Source organism: Mobula hypostoma, chromosome X2 (genome assembly GCF_963921235.1).
Source record: "Mobula hypostoma chromosome X2, sMobHyp1.1, whole genome shotgun sequence".
Taxonomy (NCBI): domain Eukaryota; kingdom Metazoa; phylum Chordata; class Chondrichthyes; order Myliobatiformes; family Myliobatidae; genus Mobula; species Mobula hypostoma.
The window spans coordinates 7,691,735-7,713,758 of NC_086129.1; the positions used below are offsets into that span (position 1 = coordinate 7,691,735).

Sequence of the window (22,024 nt, forward strand, 5' to 3'; positions counted from 1 at the left end):
AGACAAACAATGTGCAAAAGAAGACAAATTGTACAAAAGAATATATATAAATACTGAGAACATGAGTTGTTGAAAGTGAGTCTGTAGGATGTGGAATCAGTTCAGAGTTGTGGTGAGTGAAGATATCCGTGCTGGTTCATGATGATTGTGGGGTAATAACTGTTCCTGAAGCTCCTGGTGTGGAACCTAATGCTCCTGTATCTCCTACCTAATTGTAGTAGTGAGAAGGGAGCATGGTCTGGATGGTAGAGGTCTTTGATGATGATTTAGGTTGTTCTCACAAACATGAAGGTCCCTCTCATTGGTGAATACTGAAGCACAATATTCATTGAGAACCTTGCTTACCTCCTCTGACTTCAGGCACATGTTTCCTCTTCTATTCCTGATTGGTCCTCCTGTTCTTCACATACATGAAGAACCCATTTATGCTTTTCTTAATGCTACTCACTAAGGCATTCTAGTGATCCCATCTATCTCTCCTCAGTCCATTCTTAAGCTCCTTCATGGTACTGTGTAGCTCTGTAGAGCCCTGTCTGATCCTTGCTTCCAAAACCTTAAGTAAGCTTCTTTCTCCTTCATGACCAGATGTTCCACATTTCTTGTCAATCATGGTTCCTTCATCCTACCATCCTTTCCCTGCCTCAATAGGACAAACCTATCTAGAACTCTGTGCAAGTACTCCCTAAACAATACCCACATTTCTGTTGTGCATTTCCCTGAGAACATCTGTTCCCAATTTACTTTGCCAAGCTCTTGCCTAATGGCATCATAATTTCCCCCTCCCCCAATGAAATACTTTCCCATTCTATCTGCTCCTATCCCTCTCCAAGGCTACGGTAAAGATCAGGGAGTTGTGACGCTGTTTCTCAAATGCTCACCCACCAAGTGATCTGACACCTGACCAGGTTATTGCGAGGACCAAATCCAGAGTGGCCACTTTTCTAGTCTGCCTGTCTACATATCGTATCAGGAATTCTTACAAATTCCGCTCCACCTAAACCTTTTCCACTAAGTAGGTGCCAATGAATATTTGGGAAGTTGAAAATCACCCCTGACAACAACCCTGTTTTATTTGCATCTTTCCAAAATCTGCCTCCTGATCTGTTCCTCTGTGTCTCTGTTGCTATTGATGGATCTATAGATTATTCCCAATAGAGTGATTGATCCCTTCCTGTTTCTGACTTCCACCCCCACTGACTCAGCGAACGATTCCTCCAGGAGGTTCTCCCTTTCTGCAGCTGTGATACTATCCCTGATTGGCAATGCCACTCCCCTCCTCTTATACCTCCCTCCTGTTCCTTTTGAAACATTGAAACCCCGGAACATTTGGTAGACACTCCTGCCCTTGTGATAGCCAGGTCTCTGTAATGGCCACAATGTCACAGTTCCATGTACTGAATCCATGCTCTAAGTTCATCACCCTTGTTCCTGATACTTTTGCATTAAAATAGACACACCTCAACACATCCAACTAACTCAGGTTAGAGGAACAACACCTTATATTCTGTCTGGGTAGCCTCCAACCTGATGGCATGAACATTGACTTCTCTAACTTCTGCGAATGCCCCACCTCCCCCTCGTACCCTATCCGTTATTTATTTATATACACACATTCTTTCTCTCTCTCTCCTTTTTCTCCCTCTGTCCCTCTGACTATACCCCTTGCCCATCCTCTGGCTTTTCCCCCCCTCCCCCTTTTCCTTCTCCCTAGGCCTCCTGTCCCATGACCCTCTCATATACCTTTTGCCAATCAATTGTCCAGCTCTTGGCTCCATCCCTCCCCCTCCTGTCTTCTCCTATCATTTTGGATCTCCCCTCCCTCTCCCACTTTCAAATCTCTTACTAGCTCTTCAGTTAGTCCTGACGAAGGGTCTCGGCCCGAAACGTCGACTGTACCTCTTCCTGGAGATGCTGCCTGGCCTTCTGCATTCACCAGCAACTTTGATGTGTGTTGCTTGAATTTCCAGCATCTGCAGAATTCCTCGTGTTTACATCCAACTAACTGTAATTTTGCCCTGTCAACTTCCTATCACAGTCTCTCTACAGGTGGCGTCTATCTGTACATCAACTGTCCATTTCTCTAACCCATCACTCTGGTTTGCATCCCCTACCAAACTAGTTTAAGCACACCCCAACAGCTCTAGCAAATCTGCCCGCAAGGATATTGGTCCCCATCATGTTCCGGTGTAGCTGTCTTTTCTGTACAGGTCATTCCTTCCCCAGATAAAAGTTCCACAAATCTGAACCCCTGCCTCCTGCACCAGTTCCTCAGCCACACTAACTTATCCTATTCTCACCTTCACTGGCATGTGGAAGAGGCAGCAATCCAGAGATTACTGCCTTTGAAGTCCTGCTTTTCAGCTTCCTAGCTAACTGCCTCCATTCTCTCTTTAGGATCTCTTCACTTTTCCTCCCTATGCCATTGATACTGTTGAGACTGTGATTGAAGTCACTGACGCTAGTGATATATTGGAGGCCGATGTCAGGCTGTCTTTCGAGAGGGCGATCCTTCGCAAGGCGAGGCCCTGATGGAGTACCTAGTAGGGCTCTGAAAACCTGTGCCAACCAACTGGCGGGGGTTTTCAAAGACATTTTCAATCTCTCATTGCTACAGTTGGAAATTCCTACCTGCTTTAAAGGGCAACAAAAGTGCCCAGGAAGAGCAAGGTGAGCTGCCTTAATGACTATCATCCAGTAGCACTCACATGTATGGTGAAGAAGTGCTTTGAGAAGTTGGTTATGGCTAGAATCAACTCCTGCCTCAGCAAGAACCTGGACCCACTGCAGTTTGCCTATTGCCACAATAGACGCAATCTCATTGGCTGTCCATGGGGCCCTGGCTCACTTGGGCACTATAAAGATTTATGTCAGGATGCTGTTTATTGACTACAGCTCAGTGTTTAATGCCATCTGTGACGAAAGTACACATAGACTAAGATGTTAATTGTCCTGTGCTGGCACCAGTGGGATCAGCAGTTGGTCTGCCACCTGTCTTCAGGAGAAAGAGAGATAAGGTAAACAATTGAGCAGCATTTGGAGATGTTAATGAAGGGACGGGAGAGTTTAATGGAAGGAGACACGGTCTGAGAGCTGTCAAGATCAGTTCCTCTTTGAACCCTGAACTGTTTGAAGTGATGGACAGGCGATACCCCAGCAGGGGGATAAAAAGGGACAGGTTCGCTAAGGCAAGACACACACGACACCACGAGGTAACGAGACCCTGGAAGCGATGCGCCTCCCACAAGTCAGTGGGAGTTTTGGAGGGCTGCTCGCTGGACCAAGCCATAGACACACAGGGTGGAGAGGTACGATCGGCGGGAATCTGGTGTGTGTCCGCCCTTGCCTGGGTGCCAGGTTCACTGCAGAGGAAAGATCGCATCTGAAACGGAGGAGTCACAGTCGGTGACCTCAGAAGACATCACAAAGGGCTCGCCCGAAAGCTGACTACGAAGAATATCGAAGGTCTGTGTGGAAGCCGTTTGAATATTCATTCGCTTTTGCTCTCTCTCTCCATCCCCCCCCCCCCACCACCTGTCCATCGCCACGGCAGTGATTACTGTGAACTGAACTGAACTCAATTGAACTGAACTTTGCGTCACTTTGAAACTAGTCACTTACCCCAGACAACGATAGAGCTTGATTGATCCTGTTATCCTAGTTCTGTGTACATGTGTATTTATCATTACTGAACTGTTGCAGTTATTATCCTTTTGATTAGAGTACTGTGTTGCTTATTTCTTTAATAAAACTTTCTTAGTTCCAGTAATCCAGACTCCAACTGAGTGATTTGAGTGATCTATCTCTGCTGGTTTGGCAACCCAGTTACGGGGTACGTAACATAAGTGGGGGCTCGTCCGGGATTTTGAACGTTAAATTTGGGATGGAGTAAATTGATTGGGTTAAAATTCCCGAAAGAAAGAAAAGGCAAACAGCAGAAATGGAGATTGAGGAATTTCTAAAGGCACTGACCTTGGAGGCGTTAGAGGATGCCAGGAAAGCGGAATTGGCAGCTGTGGCCAAACGGTTGAATCTTGTTAAGGGGAAGTCGACAATGAGGAGAGAGGAGATACACAGAGCTATCGTAGAGTACTATGTATCTAAAGGTGTGTTTCCCCAAGGGGAGCTGGAGGTGGTGTCTATTGAAAAACCTGCTGGAAACGCGGTACAGGTGCAGCTTGAAAAACTGAGACTCGAGCATGAGTTCCGGGTACGGCAGCTAGAACACGAAGAGAAGCAGTTAGAAAGGCAGGAGAAAGAGAGAGAGTTAGAAAGGCAGGAGAAAGAGAAACAGTTAGAAAGGCAGGAGAGAGAGAGACAGCTAGAACTGCAAGAGAGAGAGAGAGGCAGTTGGAGCAAGAAGAGAGGGATAAACAGTTGGAGCGAGAAGAGAGGAAGAGGGATAGGGAATTTGAGCTGGAGAAGTTAAAGATAAGGGCAGAGCAGGGGCCCATGCCGAACCAGGGTGGAGGGTTCAGGGCGATCCAGGAGGTTAGGCTGGTTCCCCCATTTGACGATACCGATGTGGATCGGTACTTTCTCCATTTCGAAAAAGTTGCTACAAGTCTAGAATGACAATCCAAAAGAACACTGGTATCGAGCTGCAATGCTGGAAGTGTTCTGGTGTGAATGAGGGTCATGACTGCAGTTTCAAGTAGATGCAAAAAGTACTGGCATGAGTAGGTGTGAGGAGGGTTGAAGGGAGCTATTCACAGAAATTTGGCCAACACTTCCGGTCACTTTATATTTGCAAAAATAGATTATCTACACTTTATGGTTGTGAGTGCTCTAGGAATACATTAGGTTTGGGTTTCTTACTTTATGAAAAAGGAATATGCCAAAATATTTTGGCGCTGAAATGCCTTTTCAGTTTCCTGAGATTAATGTGGAAGATGCGATGTAAATTAATGTTGTCCTCTTTGTTTTCCACAATATATTGTTATAACTGTTACCCACTTAGCCTCTTTCTTACCCCTGTCACGTTTCACTTTCAAATTATTTATCATAAAAAGCAATTTGCTTTGACCATGTTTCAGCATTTTGCATCCTGGCATACAGAACAGCATTTTTCAAATGTTTCTCTGTTAGTCATCATCATCATCATCATCGTGTACTGTGTCATGTGACATGAGTGATCATGGTCCATGACAATGACTGTTCTTGGCAAAGTTTTCTGCAGAAATACTTTGCCATTCCTTTTTTTCTCAGCCGTGTCTTTACAAGACGGGTGACCCCAGCCGTTATCAATACTCTTCAGAGATTGTCTGCCTGGTGTCAGTGGTCACATAACCAGGACTTGGGATATGCACCAGCTGCTCATATGACCATCCAGCACCTGCTCACGTGGCTTCACTTAACTTGTAATTAGCCTCAGTTGCCATGTGTAATATTTTGCTGTACACATATTGCTTGTTACTATTTCATTCATCCACAGGATGTGGACATCAACAGAAAAATTGTCATTTCATAAACAAAAAAAGATTCTGTAGTTGCTGGAAGTCCAGAGCAACGCACACAAAATGCTGGAGGAACTCAGCATCAATATAAATGAACAAACAGTGAATTTCTGGGCTGAGACCCTTCAATATTACCATTTATTAAACATTTCGAACTGCCCTTGAATTGAGTAGCCATTAAATGTCCACTACGTTGGTGGGTCTGTAGTTCCATACAGGTGTGAAGATAAAAGATTCTCTCTCCTGAAGAACAATTTCTTTTCTGGTCAATCTAATGGTGACTACAGTAAAAAAATAAAGAGATGGGTCACTTGAGCTCTGCTTTGCTCTAAGTGAGTCAAAAATTGCCTTAGGAATGCTACTGCAGTCTTCTTAAACTCTTGAGAGGAAACTTGAGGCAAAGTGAGAATGGGAATGCAGACAGCGGCTAGGTTACTAATAATATCACAGAGTGCAGTGTGCATGGTCGTGAGATAATTAGGAAAGAAGCAATCAAATAAATTGGCTGCAAAGGTAATTAAATCAACACTCACAACACGCTGGAGGAACTCAGCAAGTCGGGCAGCATCCATGGAAACGATCAGTCAACGTTTCGGGCCGGAACCCTTCGTCAGGACTGAAGAGGGAAGGGGCAGAGGCCCTATAAAGAAGGTGGGGGGAGGGTGGGATGGAGAAGGCTGGTAGGTTCCAGGTGAAAAACCAGTAAAGGGAAAGATAAAGGGGTGGGGCAGTGGAAGCAGGGAGGTGATAGGCAGGAAAGGTGAAGAAGGAATAGGGGAGAACACAATGGGTAGTAGAAGGAGGCGGAACCATAAGGGAGGTGATAGGCAGCTGGGGGAGGGGGCAGAGTGAAATAGGGATAGGGGAAGGGAGGGGGAGGGAATTACCGGAAGTTGGAGAATCCAGTGTTCATACCAAGGGGCTGGAGACTACCTAGACGGTATGTGAGGTATTGCTCCTCCTACCTGAGTTTAGCCTCATCATGGCAGTAGAGGAGGCCATGTATGGACATATCCAAATGGGAAGCAGTGTTGAAGTGGGTGGCAACCAGGAGATCCAAGGTAATTAAGTCATCCCTTTCTCAAGTGGAGCTGATAGACTGAAGGAGAGTAGGTTAACAATAGTGTGACAGAGGCTTACTGATAAGTTGCTGTTTTCCCACAGCTTCTCTTCAGTATCTCACCAATTGTTCCTTAAAATTGTCACAGCTGGGGAGTGCGGTAGTGGGGATAAGCTCCACTGCTTATGAAATGCTCCCAATAACGTGCATCTCAAATCACCCCTGACAACCAAGTCCAGCCCCTGGCCTTCATGTGTGGCGTAGCTACTCAGCCCGACGGAACTGTTTCTACTGACAGGAGAAGGGGCACCTTAAAACAAGTCACTTTGGGCAGATGGGGCTCGTCAGTCGTGGTTGGCAGCTCATCTCAGAGAAAGGGAACTCTGATCTCAAACCTCTTCTGCCTTGTACCATGCCCACTCATGGGGAAGGCTTCCAATGTAAACCCTGAGGAAAAAATCTGGAGCTGGAGTCCCTTGGCGTTGAATCCAATGCTGTTGGCAACTCTGGAGACGCCGCTGGTGCCAAACTGTGTCGGTCTTTGCTGTTGCTTTGGATTCGTTAGCTGTGTGGTGGAGGGGTGGGATGCATTATGTGTTGGAAGCCTGCTGCATGGGCAACAGCTTGCTCTCAATAACGTATTGCCCTGGCTTCATTTCAGCTGAACGTAGACAGCTGGGACACAACATCCATGGTTGACCCTGACCCAGTGGAGGTCCTCAAAGTGATAGACTGTCAGGGTACTTCGGACTGGATGGTAATCTGACCCAAGGCTGTCCATTAGGGGAGAAGGTTTGTGCTACATTCACAGGAGGAGGAAGATAATCATTCTGTCCTGTGAGTTCAGGCAAAATTATGTTCAGTTAACCTGATAAACCTGGAGGAAGAAGTGGTATTGACAATGGTGATGAAACTATTAAAACCCTATTTAGCTTATTTTAAGGAAAAAAAATACCGAGAACATTTTTTTTGGAAATATAGGCATCCGTTAGTCTCATGAGACCATGGATTTGCGCCTTGGAAGGTTTCTAGGGTGCAGGCCTGGGCAAGGTTTTATGGAAGACCGGCAGTTGCTCGTGCTGCAAGTCTCCCTTCTCCACACCACCAATGTTGTCCAAGGGAAGGGCACTTGGGCCCATACAGCTTGGCACCGGTGTCGTCGCAGAGCAATGTGTGGTTAAGTGCCTTGCTCTAGGACACAACACGCTGCCATAGCGGACGCTCGAACTAGCAACCTTCAGCTCAGTGGAACGATGCCTTAACCACTTGGCCACGTGCCAAAAAGTATTTTGGAACTACAGCATGGTTATAGGCCTTCTGAGCCAATGAGTCCATCATGTCCAATTATTACCATGTCATCAGTTAACCTACGAACCGAGAGTCTTTGGAATGTGGGAGGTGACTGCTTTTGAGTCGAGTGATCTTGGTGTGAATGCTACGTAGCCTCCTCCCAGATGGGACTGGGACAAACAGTTCATGAACAGGCTGGGTGGGGTCCTCAGTAGAGTTGCCAACTTTCTCAATCCCAAATAAGGGGCAAAAGTAGCAGTCAAATATGGAACACTTGAGTTTACCCCCAGAAAGACTACCACAACCATGAAGCCTTGCACGGGCACCTATATGCGCATGCGTGTATGTGCTGATTTTTTTCTACAGATTGGTTTTGACTTAATCTTCCCGACTACATTCTGCATACATTACTTCTACTTTATATAGGCTGTGTATTTATCATATCATCCCTGCTTTTACTATATGTTAGTGTTATTTTAGGTTTTATGTGTTATTTGGTATGATTTGGTTGGTTATTTTTTGGGTCTGGGAAAGCTCAAAAAATTTTCCCATATAAATTAATGGTAATTGCCTCTTCACTTTACGCCATTTCGGCACGAACGGTTTCATAGGAACATTCTACCTTGTCGGGGAAAATACGGGACAAGGGCGGTCCCGGATGGAACAAACCAAATTAGCCCAATATACGGGATATCCTGACTAATACGGGACAGTTGGCAACCTTAGTCCTTAGTGCTACTGGCCCTTTTCCAGTACCTTTCTGAAAATAAGACCGTAAGATATATGAGCAGAATTCTGATATTTAGCCCATCGAGTCTGCTGTGCCATTTCATCATGACTGATCCACTTCCTCTCAGTTCCAGTCTCCTGCCTTCTCCCCACATCCTCCACGACCTGACTAATCAAGAATCCATCAACCGCTTCTTTAAATATACCCAATGACGACATCTGAGCCACCGGTGGCAATGAATTCCACAGCTTCACCATTCTCTGCCTAAAGAAATTTCTCCTCATCTCCATACTAAAAGGATTCCGAGACAGCATCCTCAGGTCTTAGACTCTCCCACCACAGGAAACATCCTCTCTACATCCATCCTAGTGAGGCCTTTTAACATTTGATCAGTTTCAAGCAGATGTCCCCTCATTCTTCTGATTTCCAGTGAGTACAGGCCAAGAGTCATCAAATGCTCCTCTTACAATCAGCCTTTCTATCGCAGACTCATTATCCTGAACCTCCTTTGAAACCTCTGCAATGTCAGCACATCCTTTCTCAGATAAGGGGCCTAAAACTCCAAGCGAGGCCTCACCAATGCCTTGTAAACCTCGATGACAGGTAGGCTGGTCCTACGGTCCACACACAAGGGATTGGATTATAACGGATAGCAGGAGCATTGGTCGACCTTCTCCATCAGAGAGGGTGTTGAAGTCACCCTTAGTAGGAATCTTCCCAATCTTGGTGTGTGATTGTGCCTAAGACTTTTTCACAGAACTGTAATAATTTTATGTATTACACTGTACTGCTGCTGCAACAATATGTCATGCCATATGTGTGTGATGATAAACCTGATTCTGATAAGGGTCTCTATTGTGGACTGTGGGTAGGAAGGGGGCAGGGAGAGGGGAATCATGGATGGGAAAGGGAAGGGAGAGGGGAGGGAGTGGGAAGCACCAGAGAGACGTTCTGCAATGATCAATAAACTAATTGTTTGGAATTAAATGAGCTTGCCTGGTGCCTCAGGGCTAGGTGTGCCTGCACTCGCCCCAATCCCCACCCCCACCCCAACACTCCTTCTCTCTCACCTGTCCCACAACCCTCCCATGGCGCACGAACCTCGCTATTCCCAGCATCCTTTGCTCCCGCTAGAGTTACAAACTTGCTCTCCACTCCCTGTTGACAAATACGTAACTGTGCAAAAGTTTTTATATGCACTGTGTGGTTCACCTTGGTCTGGAGGAACTTTGTCTTGTTCAGCAGTATACATGTGTATGGTTGAATGACAATGAACTTTCCGGGAAGTTGTGAAGGGAGAAGCAGTTGAAATATATTGATTTGGCTTCTCCCTTTACAGGAAACTGGAAGCTGAACAAATATGAACAGAAACTGCTAATTATTTGTAATTGTTAATCTCAGTTACTGAGTCCTACAGGCAGGAATGGACATGGTCAGAAGATAAATGTAATCCTCAAATGTCACTGATTTTTTTTACAGTATTTTTAGAGGCCTGGGTCTGAGAGGTACCAGTGGGAGTGAGATTGGAAACTTTGGGTCACACTCATGAGCAGAATAGAGGAATCAGAATCAGTAATACAAGAGATTTCAATCAACACACACAAAATTCTGGAGGAACTCAGCCGTCCGGGCAGCATCTGTGGAAATAAACAAACAGTTGACGTTTTGGGCTGGGACCCTTCTTCAGGATGTTAAAGGAAGGGGGACGGCCCCAGAATAAAAAGGTGGGGGGAGTGGAAGGTGATAGGTGAAGCTCGGCGGCTAGCTAAGTTAAAGGGCTGCAGAGGAAGGAATCTGCTGGGACAGGAGAGTGGACCATAGGAGAAAGGGAAGGAGGAGAGGATAGACAAGTGAGAAGAGTGAAGAGGCCAGAGTGGGGAAGTTACCAAGATGGAATATAAGGTGTTGCTCCTCCACCCTGAGGGTGGCCTCATCATAGCACAAGAGCAGGCCATGGACCGACATGTCGGAATTAAAATGTTGAGCCACCGGCAAGTTCTGCTTTTTCCGTAATCTGAATCGGTATTTCTCTCCATCATCCACCCCTCAGTTTAGAGCAGACCGCAGTGGGAGGGCTGAATAGAAGAGGTCCTGATGAAGGGTCTCAGCCCAAAACGTCGACTGTTTATTCTTCTCCATAGATGCTGCCTGACCTACTGAGTTCTTTGTGCATTTTGTGTGTGTCTTGCTGTGAATAGAAACAGCAGGTTGTTGCTTTCTCTGCAAAGATATTTTGGAACCTTTAGTGTTGGGAAGGAAGGAGCAGGTATTGTCTCTCCTGCAGTTGCAAAGCAAGAGCAATTAATCTGGTTTATTATCAGTGACATAGACATCATCTTTTAATTTTGTAGTACAGTGCAACAACGTAAAATTCTATATATTACAAAAATAAATAAAGAGTGAAAACAAAGGAATAATGTGGTGGTATCCATGGGTTCACGGACCTTTCATAAATCTGATGGAGGAGGAGAGCAAGTTTTCCTAAATTGCGGCGTGTGGCTCTTCAGGCTCTTGTACCTCCTCCCCGATGGTAGCAACAAGAAGTGGGCTTGTTCGGTTTGGTGAAGGTCCTGCATAATGAATGCCACCTTCTTCAGGCACAGACAGCTTCTTGAAGATGTCCACGATTAAAGAGATCCTGTAATGATCAATAAAACAATTGTTTGGAAACAAGTGACCTTGCCTGATGTCTTCAGGCTGGCTGTGGTCTGCACCTGCACCACCCACGGCCCCGGCTCTCCTTCTCTCCCACCTGTCCCCCACCCCTCCCATGGAGCTCCACCCTTGCCATTCCCAGCATCCTCTGCTCTCACCAGATTTCTGATCTTGCTCTCTGCTCCACATTGGCAAATAGAGTATTCTACCAAAGACTGAGACACCTAGCAGCAAGACGAGGGCATGGCCTGGATGGTGGGGGTCCGTGATGATGGCTGGCCCAGGTTGTTGGTACTGATGGCATTTTGGTTCTGAACACTGAGCTACAATTCCCTACTACCCTCTATTTTTCTAAGCTCCATGTACCTATGTAAGAGGCTCTTAAAAGACCCGATTGTATCCGTTTCCACCACTGTCACTGGCAGTGCATCCCACACACCCACTACTCTCGATCTAATGTTACAGTACCTCCGGCCTGATGGTAGGAGGTCAAAGAGATTGTTGGACAGATGCGAGAGATCACTGACGATGCTAATGGCCCTGCGTTCCTCATCTCAGGAAGCAGCCACAAGCTCATTTTAACATCGTATCCCATCACAAGCAGAGCTACACCCACTGAGAGGGGCAGCCTACGTTTGATGTTCAGTTCTTCAAAGCAGGCTTTGCACCCACAAGTTTCTGAATCAGAAGTGAGACTGCAATAAACACACTACATATTTATGAAGACAACATCATTTTCACAACGGCCTTTGCTTTTTAAGGTTGTTAAGAGTGGTCACATCAGAAGAGAAAAAGACAAAAGAAAGTGACACCATGGTATGACAGGTCGTCCTGCCACATCAACCCAACCATAAGTGTAAGTGTTGCAAAGTTGTGAAATTAACTGAACAGGTGGAGATACAATATTCCAGCTTGGGGCTTCAGTGTTCAGAGTTCAATCCCAGCGTCCTGTAAGGAGTTTGTACGTCATCCCCATGGAATGTGTAGTTTTTATCCAGGTGCTCCAGTTTCCTCCCAGAGTCTGAAGACATGCCGGTTAGGAGGTTAATTGGTCATTGCAAATTGTCCAGTGATTAGGCTAGGGTCAAATCACAGGTTACTGGGTGGCCCAGCTTGAAGGGCCAATGGGCCTACTCTGTGCTGTATCTATAAACACAATCAAAATAAAATACAAATTAGACAGTGAATGACTGAACAAGTTCAAGGGACCGATGGTCCACATGTGGAGGGGCTGAGTTCGGTAGAACAAGACCCTCGAACAATGAAAGTGTGTGTCACCCCGGGGGAGGGACACGGAAGTGGCAATGGTTTTATGGTTTTAAAATTTAAGTTAATGCTCCAAAGATCACAAACACTGGAAGTATTGCAGAGAGAGCTCGATCATTGAAGGACTCCCACCACCCAAGACATGCCCTGTTCTCATTGCTGCCATCAGGAAGGAGATACTGAAGCCTGATGTTTGGGTGGTGGGTGGGGAGGTGCGGTATCGGAGTGTTGTGAGGCCGATTCTCGGTGATGGGGCTATTTACCTTTGGAGGAAAGTATGCTGTCGTGGATGAAGATGAATGAGGGGTCACAGGGTAACTTTTTGGTTAGTCCTACAGTGAAGCACAAAGTGTCAGAGGTTAAGGTCAAAGTCCAAATGAATTTATTATCAAACTATGTACGATATAACTATGATCTGAGCAATGGGATCAACATGCACAAAACAGCTCACCATCATTTTGGGAGATTTTAACAAGGCCAGTCTGAAAAAATCACTGAGCAATTTCCATCAACAGATGACTTGCAGTACCAGAGGAAACAACACATTGGACCATTGCTACGCCACCATCAAGAATGCCTACCGTACTATTCCATGCCCTCACTTCGGGAAGTCTGATCACCGAACTGTACTTCTACTCCCTGAGTATAGGCAGAGACTGAAGACTGCAGCATCAGTAGTGAGGACCAAGAAGGTATGGACAACGGAAGCACAGGAGCGCCTACAGGACTGCTTTGAATCGGTGGACTGGACTGTATTCAGGGATTCATCTTTCAAACTGGATGAGTGTGCTGCAGTTATTACTGACTTCATTAAAACCTGTGTGGATGAGTGTGTGCCTACAAAGGCTTACTGTACATTCCCAAACCAAAAGCCGTGGATGAACCGGGGGTACGTCGTCTGCTGAAGGCTAGATCTGTGGCATTCAAGTCTGGCAACACAGGTCTGTACCAGAAATCCAGGTATGATTTGCGGAGGGCTATTTCAAGGGCGAAGGGACAATTTCAAACAAGGTTGGAGGTGATATCAGCTGCACGACAACTCTGGAGGGTCTGTAAGACATTACTTCCTACAAAACAAAACCCAATAGTATGAATGGCAGTGATGCTTCACTGCCAGATGAACTCAACGCCTTCTATGCATGCTTTGAAAGGGAGAGCACAACTACAGCTGTGAAGATCCCTGCTGCACCTGAGGACCCTGTGATCTCCGTCTCAGAGGTCGATGTTAGACTGTCTTTAAAGAGAGTAAACCCTCGCAAGGTGGAAGGTCCCAATGGAGTACCTGGTAAGGCTCTGAAAACCTGTGCCAACCAACTAGCGGGAGTATTCAAGGACATTTTCAACCTCTCACTGCTACCGGCAGAAGTTCCCACTTGCTTCAAAAGGGCAACAATTATACCAGTGCCTAAGAAGAGTAATGTGGACTGCCTTAATGACTATCACCCGGTAGCACTCACATCAACAGTAATGAAATGCTTTGAGAGGTTGGTCATGGCTAGACTGAACTCCTGTCTCAGCAAGGACCTTGACCCATTGCAATTTGCCCATCTCCACAATTGGTCAATGGCAGACGCAATCTCAATGGCTCTCGACAGGGCTTTAGACCACTGAGAAAACACAAACACCTACTGTATGCCAGGATGCTGTTCATCGACTGTAGCTCAGCATTTAATACCATCATTCCCAAAATCCTCAATGAGAAGTTGCAGAACCTGGGCCTCTGTACCTCCCTTTCCAATTGGATCCTCAGCCTACTAACTGGAAGACCACAGTCTGTGTGTTTTGGGGATAATATCTCCTCCTCACTGACGGTCAACACTGGCGCACCTCAGGGGTGTGTACTTAGTCCATGGCTCTACTCTCTGTATACACATGACTGTGTTGGCTGGGCACAGCTCAAATACCATCTATAAATTTGCTGATGATACAACCATTGTTGGTGGAACCTCAGGCGGAGATGACAGGGAGTACAGGAGTGAGATATGCCAACTAGTAGAATGGTGCTGCAGCATCAACCTGGCACTCAACGTCAGTAAGACAAAAGAGCTGATTGTGAACTTCAGGAATGGTAAGACGAAGGAGCAAATACCAATCCTCATAGAGGGATCAGAAGTGGAGAGATTGAGCAGCTTCAATTTTCTCAGTGTCAAGATCTCTGAGGAACTAACCTGGTCCCAACATATCGATGTAGTCATAAAGAAGGCAAGACAGCAGCGATACTTTATTAGGAGTTTGAAGAGATTTGGCATGTCAACAAATGCACTCAAAAACTTCTATAGTTGTACTGTGGAGAGTATTCTGACAGGTTGCATCACTGTCTGGTATGGGGGGGGCTACCGCACAGGGCCGAAAGAAGCTGCAGACGGTTGTAAATCTAGTCAGCTCCATCTTGGGCACTAGCCTACAAAGTACCTGAGAAAAGAATAAACCAATCAATGCTGCTCAATTACATCATGTGGGCAGTGTGCGAATGTTCAGCCAATGAGAAAGGTGATAAACCATTAGTTTAACTGCTGTCAACTTTTAATGTCTGTAAGTAGGGACGACCCACCACAGACTGCGAAAAATACATGTGTTTGTTGAAAAGTACAAATCATTAAAATACAACTTCAGTCTTGGATTAGTTCATCTTATAAAAACACAGTGGTTTCCAACATAATTTTGGCCCAATTAAATGGCTGCCCCAATTCACCAGAGTTTCATGTCAATGGTTAAAAAGGCAAACTACCATTTAACTGAACAACAAATTGTGTATGTAAATGAAATACAGGACAGATTAGAACAGGGGTTTGGGACTCAGGTGAGCTCATAACGGGACGTCTACCTCACCGTGATGTCACAGAGCTGCAGGCAGTGAGGTAATGTTTGCTACAGAGATTGGCTGAGTGGTTGACTACCTCACAATCTCTCACTCTCTTCAGAAATCGAATGTGGATATCGCACATTGTTCAGCATTCAAACCTGACTTGCATTAGTCCCAGCCTGCCTTCGAGGTAATTGAGGTGAGGTGAAAAAGATGGTCTCCCGATGACTCCATTCGGAGTTAAGGGCTTTATTCTTTCTTCACAGGTACAAAGGGTAGAAAGGCAAGCTCTTGCATTTGTTTATGTTCTCCCATAAACTGTTGTGACCAGGTTGCTGGTAACTGATAATATAAAAGACAAAGCACTAAATACTGTTATGTTTTGTAAATTCAAAACATTGAAATGAATTGAAAAGCAAACAAGGGAGCTGGGAGATAACTCACATACGTTTGTTTTTACTTTAAGCGAGAATCACACGTTTGGTGTGGTGGCATGATGCCAATCATACCCTTTTACATACAACCCAGAATTAATTATTCAAACAACAAGGGATGCTTAATCAAACAATATATTTACAGTAGTACACAAGCATTTTCTGAAATAATAAACACAGAACTGTAACCTGAGGAGAAAGTAGTGGAAATACTCTGAGGGTCAAGTAGAGGAGAGAGAAGCAAAGTTAAGGATTCAGCTCACTGATGTATCAGAAGAGACAATGGTTACAGACAGAGAGGAATGATGGGCAATTGGTCTGTGACTGTGCCCAAACCAAATCAGACAACATGACATAGGATGGAAGTTCAGGGTAATCTAAAACACTGAATTTAATTTGATGTCAAATTATTTGGTGTGTCTCAAGAAAACTATGAGTGAAGTTGCTCTATATTTAACCCAACATGCTTGTATAACCAAATCAATGATTTCATCATTATTGGACAGAATTTGGTGTTGGTACGCTTGTTCAAACAGTTCCCAGATAATAAAAGTTAGTTTTCAAAAACCTGAAATCTGCGAAAGTGGCCATACACTTTTGTGTTATCTGGAGTCATAACACACTACAGAACTGAAAGAAGCTCTTCGGCCTATCTTGTGTGTGTGAGACGTAAAGGAAATTTTAAATGAATGACTGAACTACTATTAAACTGGTGTAGCTATTACTAATGCAACTTTGATGGAACATAGGACCCAACCTCCAGCAGACTATGATCTAACTCCATTCCTTTCCTTGCAGATGCATTTGAGGATCCACACTGGAGAGAGACCTTTATCCTGCCACACTTGCAGTAAGACGTTAACACAACAGGCCTATCTTCAGAAACATTACCTTGTACATACTGGGGAAAAGCCTCACCAGTGTCAGGTAAGAGAGTGCATGCCAGGAAACTTGGGAAATAAACTGAGGTGATTCAAAGAGAGTCAGCCATGGTTCCTGACACTAATTGTAAAAAGCAGCACAGACAATATTGACACACCCCACAGTTGAATACCATCAGTGCTTTCACAGGTGGGGTGACTTTGACAAACCTCTATGGATATGCAGTGGGGAGTATATTGACTGGCTGCATCTCATTCTGGTGTGGAAAAACCAATGCCCTTGAACAGAAAATCCCACAAAAAGAAATGGATGCAGCCCAGTCCATCACAGATAAAGCCCTTCTAACTATTGAGCACATCGACATGAAACACTGTTGTAGGAAAGCAGCATCCATCATCAGGGACACTCCAACTGATGAGAGAGTGGAAATTTGTCCTTCTGCTTCTGATAGGCTGCCTTGTAGAAATCCAGACAAAATTAGTCGGAGCCTAACTGGCCATACTTATTGAGTCCAGTCTGGCACCAGTGCAGACAGTACCTTGGAATTTTTCCAATGAACTGATCCTGAGATTTTACAAACAGGCTCTGATGGGCCAAGACCAATGTCATGGGTTCCATCAATTGGAACCTGGGTACACAGGCAGAGAGCTCACCTGGCCTTCACACCTGGAATATTTTACAAATTACTGACAAATCTGCATCAAACCCAGAGTTCTCTGGTGTACTATTAGATTGTTCACATGACATGCTTCTTCTGTGCAGAACTGTCTTGGTTGGCACTTCTCATTATGGAGACCCTTAAAGGGCTGGTTCAGTTAAATGAGGCTTCAGATCATAGATGGCATCTGAAGAGCCCGTGGTTCATTCAGGAAAGCAGAATGGATGGGGGTGGCGGTGGTTGTGAGGAAAGGAAAGAATGTTAATGAAATACAGGCCATAACATACAACATTTAGAGAAAAAGTGGAGTAGGATTGTGTGACATGGACATTCGTCTCCGTTTTAACCCACATACCCTGTGGGACAGGAATGAAACTCATTTTAATGTGGCACAGTTTTGCCTTTCTTCCAATGCTTGACTTATCTTTCCTTCTTTTGCTCGGGCAGGTGTGTCACAAGCATTTCACTGGCACCAGTAACTTGAAGACCCACTTTCACCTGTACATCGGAGAGCGGCCATATCGCTGCAAGCAATGCCCAGCCAAGTTCACTGGGCTCGTTACCCTCAAGTTGCATGGGCACGTACACAACATAGAGCGGCCACACAAGTGTCACCTCTGCTCCAAGAGCTACAGACACCTACGCAGCCTGAAGAGGCACCAGAAGGGCTGCTGCCCCATGGCACCAGACTCCAAACGGACCAATGAGGATCATCCCAAGATCAACGATGAAATCGACATGAATGAAGAGGCAGAAAGATTGGACAAGGTTGCCCCAGTAACAGAGAAGGAGGAGGTAACCGAGGAACTTCCAATACCTGTCCTTGAGAATGACCACAAAGAGGATCAATTCAGAGCAGAATACCACAAGAACAATGGAGGCAGCCATCCACCCTCCGACCTCCATGACAGGGACAAGACTTCCAACCATGATCCAGCATCCCTGGGACCCATCAGGGTCAAGCAAGAAGCCAGTCTATAATTGTACGATGATCATTATCATGTGTGGGACTCACATCGGATATGAGTTTGTTCTTATTAGGTGAATCTCTTATTTATTAAGAAACACAACATTCTCTTTTTTCAATAAAGTTCACAATGACAAAATCTTGATTGATATCTCCAGTGTCTGATGAGAAAATAGTTTAATTATTTAAAATTTCTTCTTGTCAGTGGACATGATAAAGACCGATAGTTGTTAATGCTTGGCATCCGTGTCAGTGACGTTGTATTTTTCAGGTTCTGCGTGTTGTTTGTGGAAAATTATGTAGACACAATAGGTGCAATGTATTGTTAGTGAGTTGGTGAGATCAAATGTTATATAAAGACAGGCAATTGAATCCAACCAGAAACTTACACTCATAAATTCCCAGAGTTGAACTCCTGAAGTCTGGCTAGGAAGGAGACCTTTGGCAGTTAGGAATGAGGAGGATAACAATGAATTTCTGGGTCAGGGGTCTCAGAGTTTATGATACAGTACTGTGCAAAAGTCTTAGGCACATATATAAAACAAGGGGGCGTAAAACTATGTATCCCTGAACCTGGAGGACCAGTGAACTATTCTGCACCTTGTTTCTGTCCTTTGACCTGTTTGGCATGGGTGATCATACCAAGACCTAAAGCATAAAATCGTGACTCTTGTCAACATAGCTCTCTGACACATTGAGGCACACAATCCCTATGACAAGGTTGTAGTCCTCTTGGAGGTCTTTGCACTGGAATAGTAAACTATTGTTCGGGCCAACAGTCTCTGCAGTGGGTCATTGTAAGACTGAGGGCTGGGCAGGGAAAGCAAATCCTCCCAGCAGCAAAATCATTCAACGGCAATAGTCTGTTCCTCTCAGTTTACTCCTTGCCCATCCTCTGTATTTCCCCCCTCCCCCTTTCTTTCTCCCTAGGCCTCCCGTCCCATGATCCTCTCATATCCCTATTGCCAATCAACTGTCCAGCTCTTAGCTCCATCCCTTCCCCTCCTGTCTTCTCCGATCATTTCAGATCTCCCCCTCCCCCTCCCACTTTCAAATCTCTTACTAGCTCTTCTTTCAGTTAGTCCTGACGAAGGGTCTTGGCCCGAAATATCGACTGTACCTCTTCCTATAGATGCTGCCTGGCCTGCTGCGTTCACGGACAATTTTTATGTGTGTTGCTTGAAATTCCAGCATCTGCAGATTTCCTCGTGTTTACTTGTGCGTACTAGCTTACACTGCAGCCTACGCTAGTGGGCTACGCCGTTGTGAGCATTTATACTTGTGCGTTGGTCTGTCTGCGTCGCTCTGCAATTCACCGCCAAAACGCTAGTTGGCAGTGGGGTTTCTATGCCACTGTGTTGCATAGAACTCAAACTTCAAACAATGGCGACTGAAACTGAAGGAGGGTGAATTTTCTGTGCTTGTCCGGCCACTGACAGACATGGACGAGGAAATGCATTTCAAATATTTTCGGATGTCGGCAGGTAGATTTGATGATCTGGTTCATCGTCTCCAACCATTCATTTCGCATAAGTGTACGCACAGTATACTCTGAGACTGGCAATCACCATTGGAGTTTTAGCTTCAGGTGGAAGTCAACAGGCTGTAGCAGCTAGCTACAAACTAGCGTCAAGCACAGGGTCCTCCATAATTTCAGAGGTCTGTAAAGCTTTATGGAAAGCATTGCAGCCAGAGTTCCTTCCCTGCCCTTCAGTCGCCCAATGGGAAGCTATTGCAGCGCAGGAGGAAATGCGATGCTACCAAGCGGACCAATCACAGTTGTTCGGTCTGCGTTGCGGTGACACACAGTTACATTTTGGGAGAGTGGCGCAGGCTACAGCGTAGGGTTGGCGTAGAGTACAGCGTAGGGTATGCTGCTACGCCACACCTAGGCATACATTTGATGCACAAGTATAAATCAGTCTTTATAGCTAAGCTGAACACGTAGGCACATTGACTCACTGGACCCATCTCCAAGTTCCATATCAACTACTGCATCAAGGTCAAGATCGGGTCTTGAATGATCTCAGTGAAAAGGTACTGGGAAAAAACTATACAGATTCTCAGGATGGCAAATTTGTACAGAGGAGAGGCGAAGCTGAAAAACCCCAAAATATGAAGTGAGGCTCATTCAGTTTCACCATGAACACACCAAACACGTGTACGCACAGAGACAGTTTTTCCTGCACACTGAAATTCTCACTTACAGGAATCTTGCTTCACACTTGTACTTTTTGCTCACACTCATCCATGTGCACTGATGTTCACTCTCTCGAGTGTACTTCCTCACAATTTCTCTCACACTCACTTCTATTCACCACGTGCACTCACTAGGAAACAAATTGTAACCTTTGCTGTTGTGAATACACAGTCTATCACATTGGCACCCATAACTCACAATCAATATTCTCTTTCACACACACACACAGACAAATGTGGGTGGAGGTTCCCACCCTGGGGTTCACGGATCTCTTGCTTAATCGTATATGTCCATGGCATTAAAAAGATTGGAAAACCCTGCATTTGGGTCTGCAAAGAGGATATCTGTTGATAGAAAAAGGTACAGTTGGAAAAGATTGAAAACTGTCCACTTACTGAAACAACATGACTTTTTTTTTCAATCCAGCAGCTGATATGTCTCAGTTTTAGGAAAGATTCTTTAAAATAATGCCATCAGCACAAAGGAGACCAACAAGATCTCACATATTTTTGCATCTCCCCCTCCCCCTCCAGCTTTCAAATCCCTTACTCACTCTTCCTTCAGTTAGTCCTGACGAAGGGTCTTGGCCTGAAACATCGACTGTACCTCTTCCTATAGATGCTGCTTGGCCTGCTGCGTTCACCAACAACTTTGATGTATGTTGATTGAATTTCCAGCATCTGCAGAATTCCTGTTGTTTACGTTTAAGATCTCACATATGATGGCCTGGCATTGTGATGAGTAGAATTCAGATTGTAATGGAATAATATGGCCACAGTTTATCTTTTGCTTTATAAAACATTGTTTGCCTGCATTCATGGGTATAAATGTGTGATTGAATGACAATTAAACGTGAATGAAAAATCCTACAGAAGTAGTGGATATGGCCCAGTCCATCAACCAGTCAATATATTCTCATTAGAAGTTTGTCAAAGTTTTAGATGACGTGCTGAATCTGTGCAAAGCTCTAAGAAAGCAGAGGCGCTGCAATGCTTTCTTCATAATTGCACTTACATGCTGACCCCAGGACAGATCCTCTGAAATTATAACACTGACGAGCCACTCCACCTCTGATCCCCTGTTGAGGACAGGCTCATGGATCTCCTGTTTCCTTCTCCTGAATTCAATAATCTGCTCCTTGGTCTTGTTGACATTGAATGAGAGGTTGTTGTGGTGCCACTCAGTCAGATTTTGAATCTCCCTCTTCTACGCTGGTTCATCACAGCCTTCGATTTGGCCAACAGCAGTGGTGTCAGCAGCAAACTTAAGTGTGGTAAATCTGGAGCGAAACTCCCACTGCATCAGATAGACGTAGATTCAAGCTCACCCTACAGGTGAGTTTATGACTGTCATTGATGCTTCTGTTAGTATTATTGCTGCAGTTTGTATTGTGGCTGAGGCTGTCATGATTATTGCTGTTGGAGATGCCTCTTTCACAACTGCTGTTGGTATTGTGGCTTCTGTTTGAGTTCTTGCTGTTTATTGTCTGAGACACAGATAACCAGGGTGGGGCTGATAATCACAGTCCTGTGGCTGAGGTGGTCATGATGCCCAAGATGAGGGCATCCTTCAGTTCATCTTGGAGGTGGTGGTGGTATAGAGTGGCCAAGGTCTTCCCATTCCAAC

At 45.2% G+C, this 22,024-nt stretch overlaps 1 protein-coding gene and 1 long non-coding RNA gene across 3 annotated transcripts in view; one reads left to right on the forward strand and one right to left on the reverse strand.

Moving 5' to 3' along the window:
- Positions 1–10,849: 10,849 nt before the first annotated feature.
- Positions 10,850–22,024, reverse strand: part of LOC134340746 (uncharacterized) — a 95,756-nt gene continuing 84,581 nt past the window's right edge. Inside the window, exons 3-4 of one of the 2 annotated variants that reach the window (XR_010016626.1) lie at positions 12,718–12,786; positions 10,850–11,171 (exon numbers count right to left, since the gene is read on the reverse strand). This is a non-coding gene — a long non-coding RNA (uncharacterized LOC134340746). The remainder of the gene's footprint in view (positions 11,172–12,717; positions 12,787–22,024) is intronic. The other variant, XR_010016625.1, reaches the window with a different exon arrangement.
- On the forward strand, positions 15,162–18,212 carry LOC134340925 (PR domain zinc finger protein 1-like). Its single transcript, XM_063038528.1, has 3 exons — positions 15,162–15,254; positions 16,490–16,618; positions 17,679–18,212. The coding sequence occupies exons 1-3, from the start codon at positions 15,162–15,164 to the stop codon at positions 18,210–18,212; spliced, it is 756 nt and encodes a 251-aa protein (XP_062894598.1).

Coding starts and splice junctions, on each gene's coding strand:
- LOC134340925 (XM_063038528.1), top strand. CDS start 15,162: ATGGTTAAAAAGGCAAACTACCATTTAACTGAACAACAAATTGTGTAT. Junction 15,255..16,489: donor AACAGGGGTTTGGGACTCAG/GTGAGCTCATAA, acceptor CTTTCCTTGCAG/ATGCATTTGAGGATCCACAC. Junction 16,619..17,678: donor AAAAGCCTCACCAGTGTCAG/GTAAGAGAGTGC, acceptor TTGCTCGGGCAG/GTGTGTCACAAGCATTTCAC.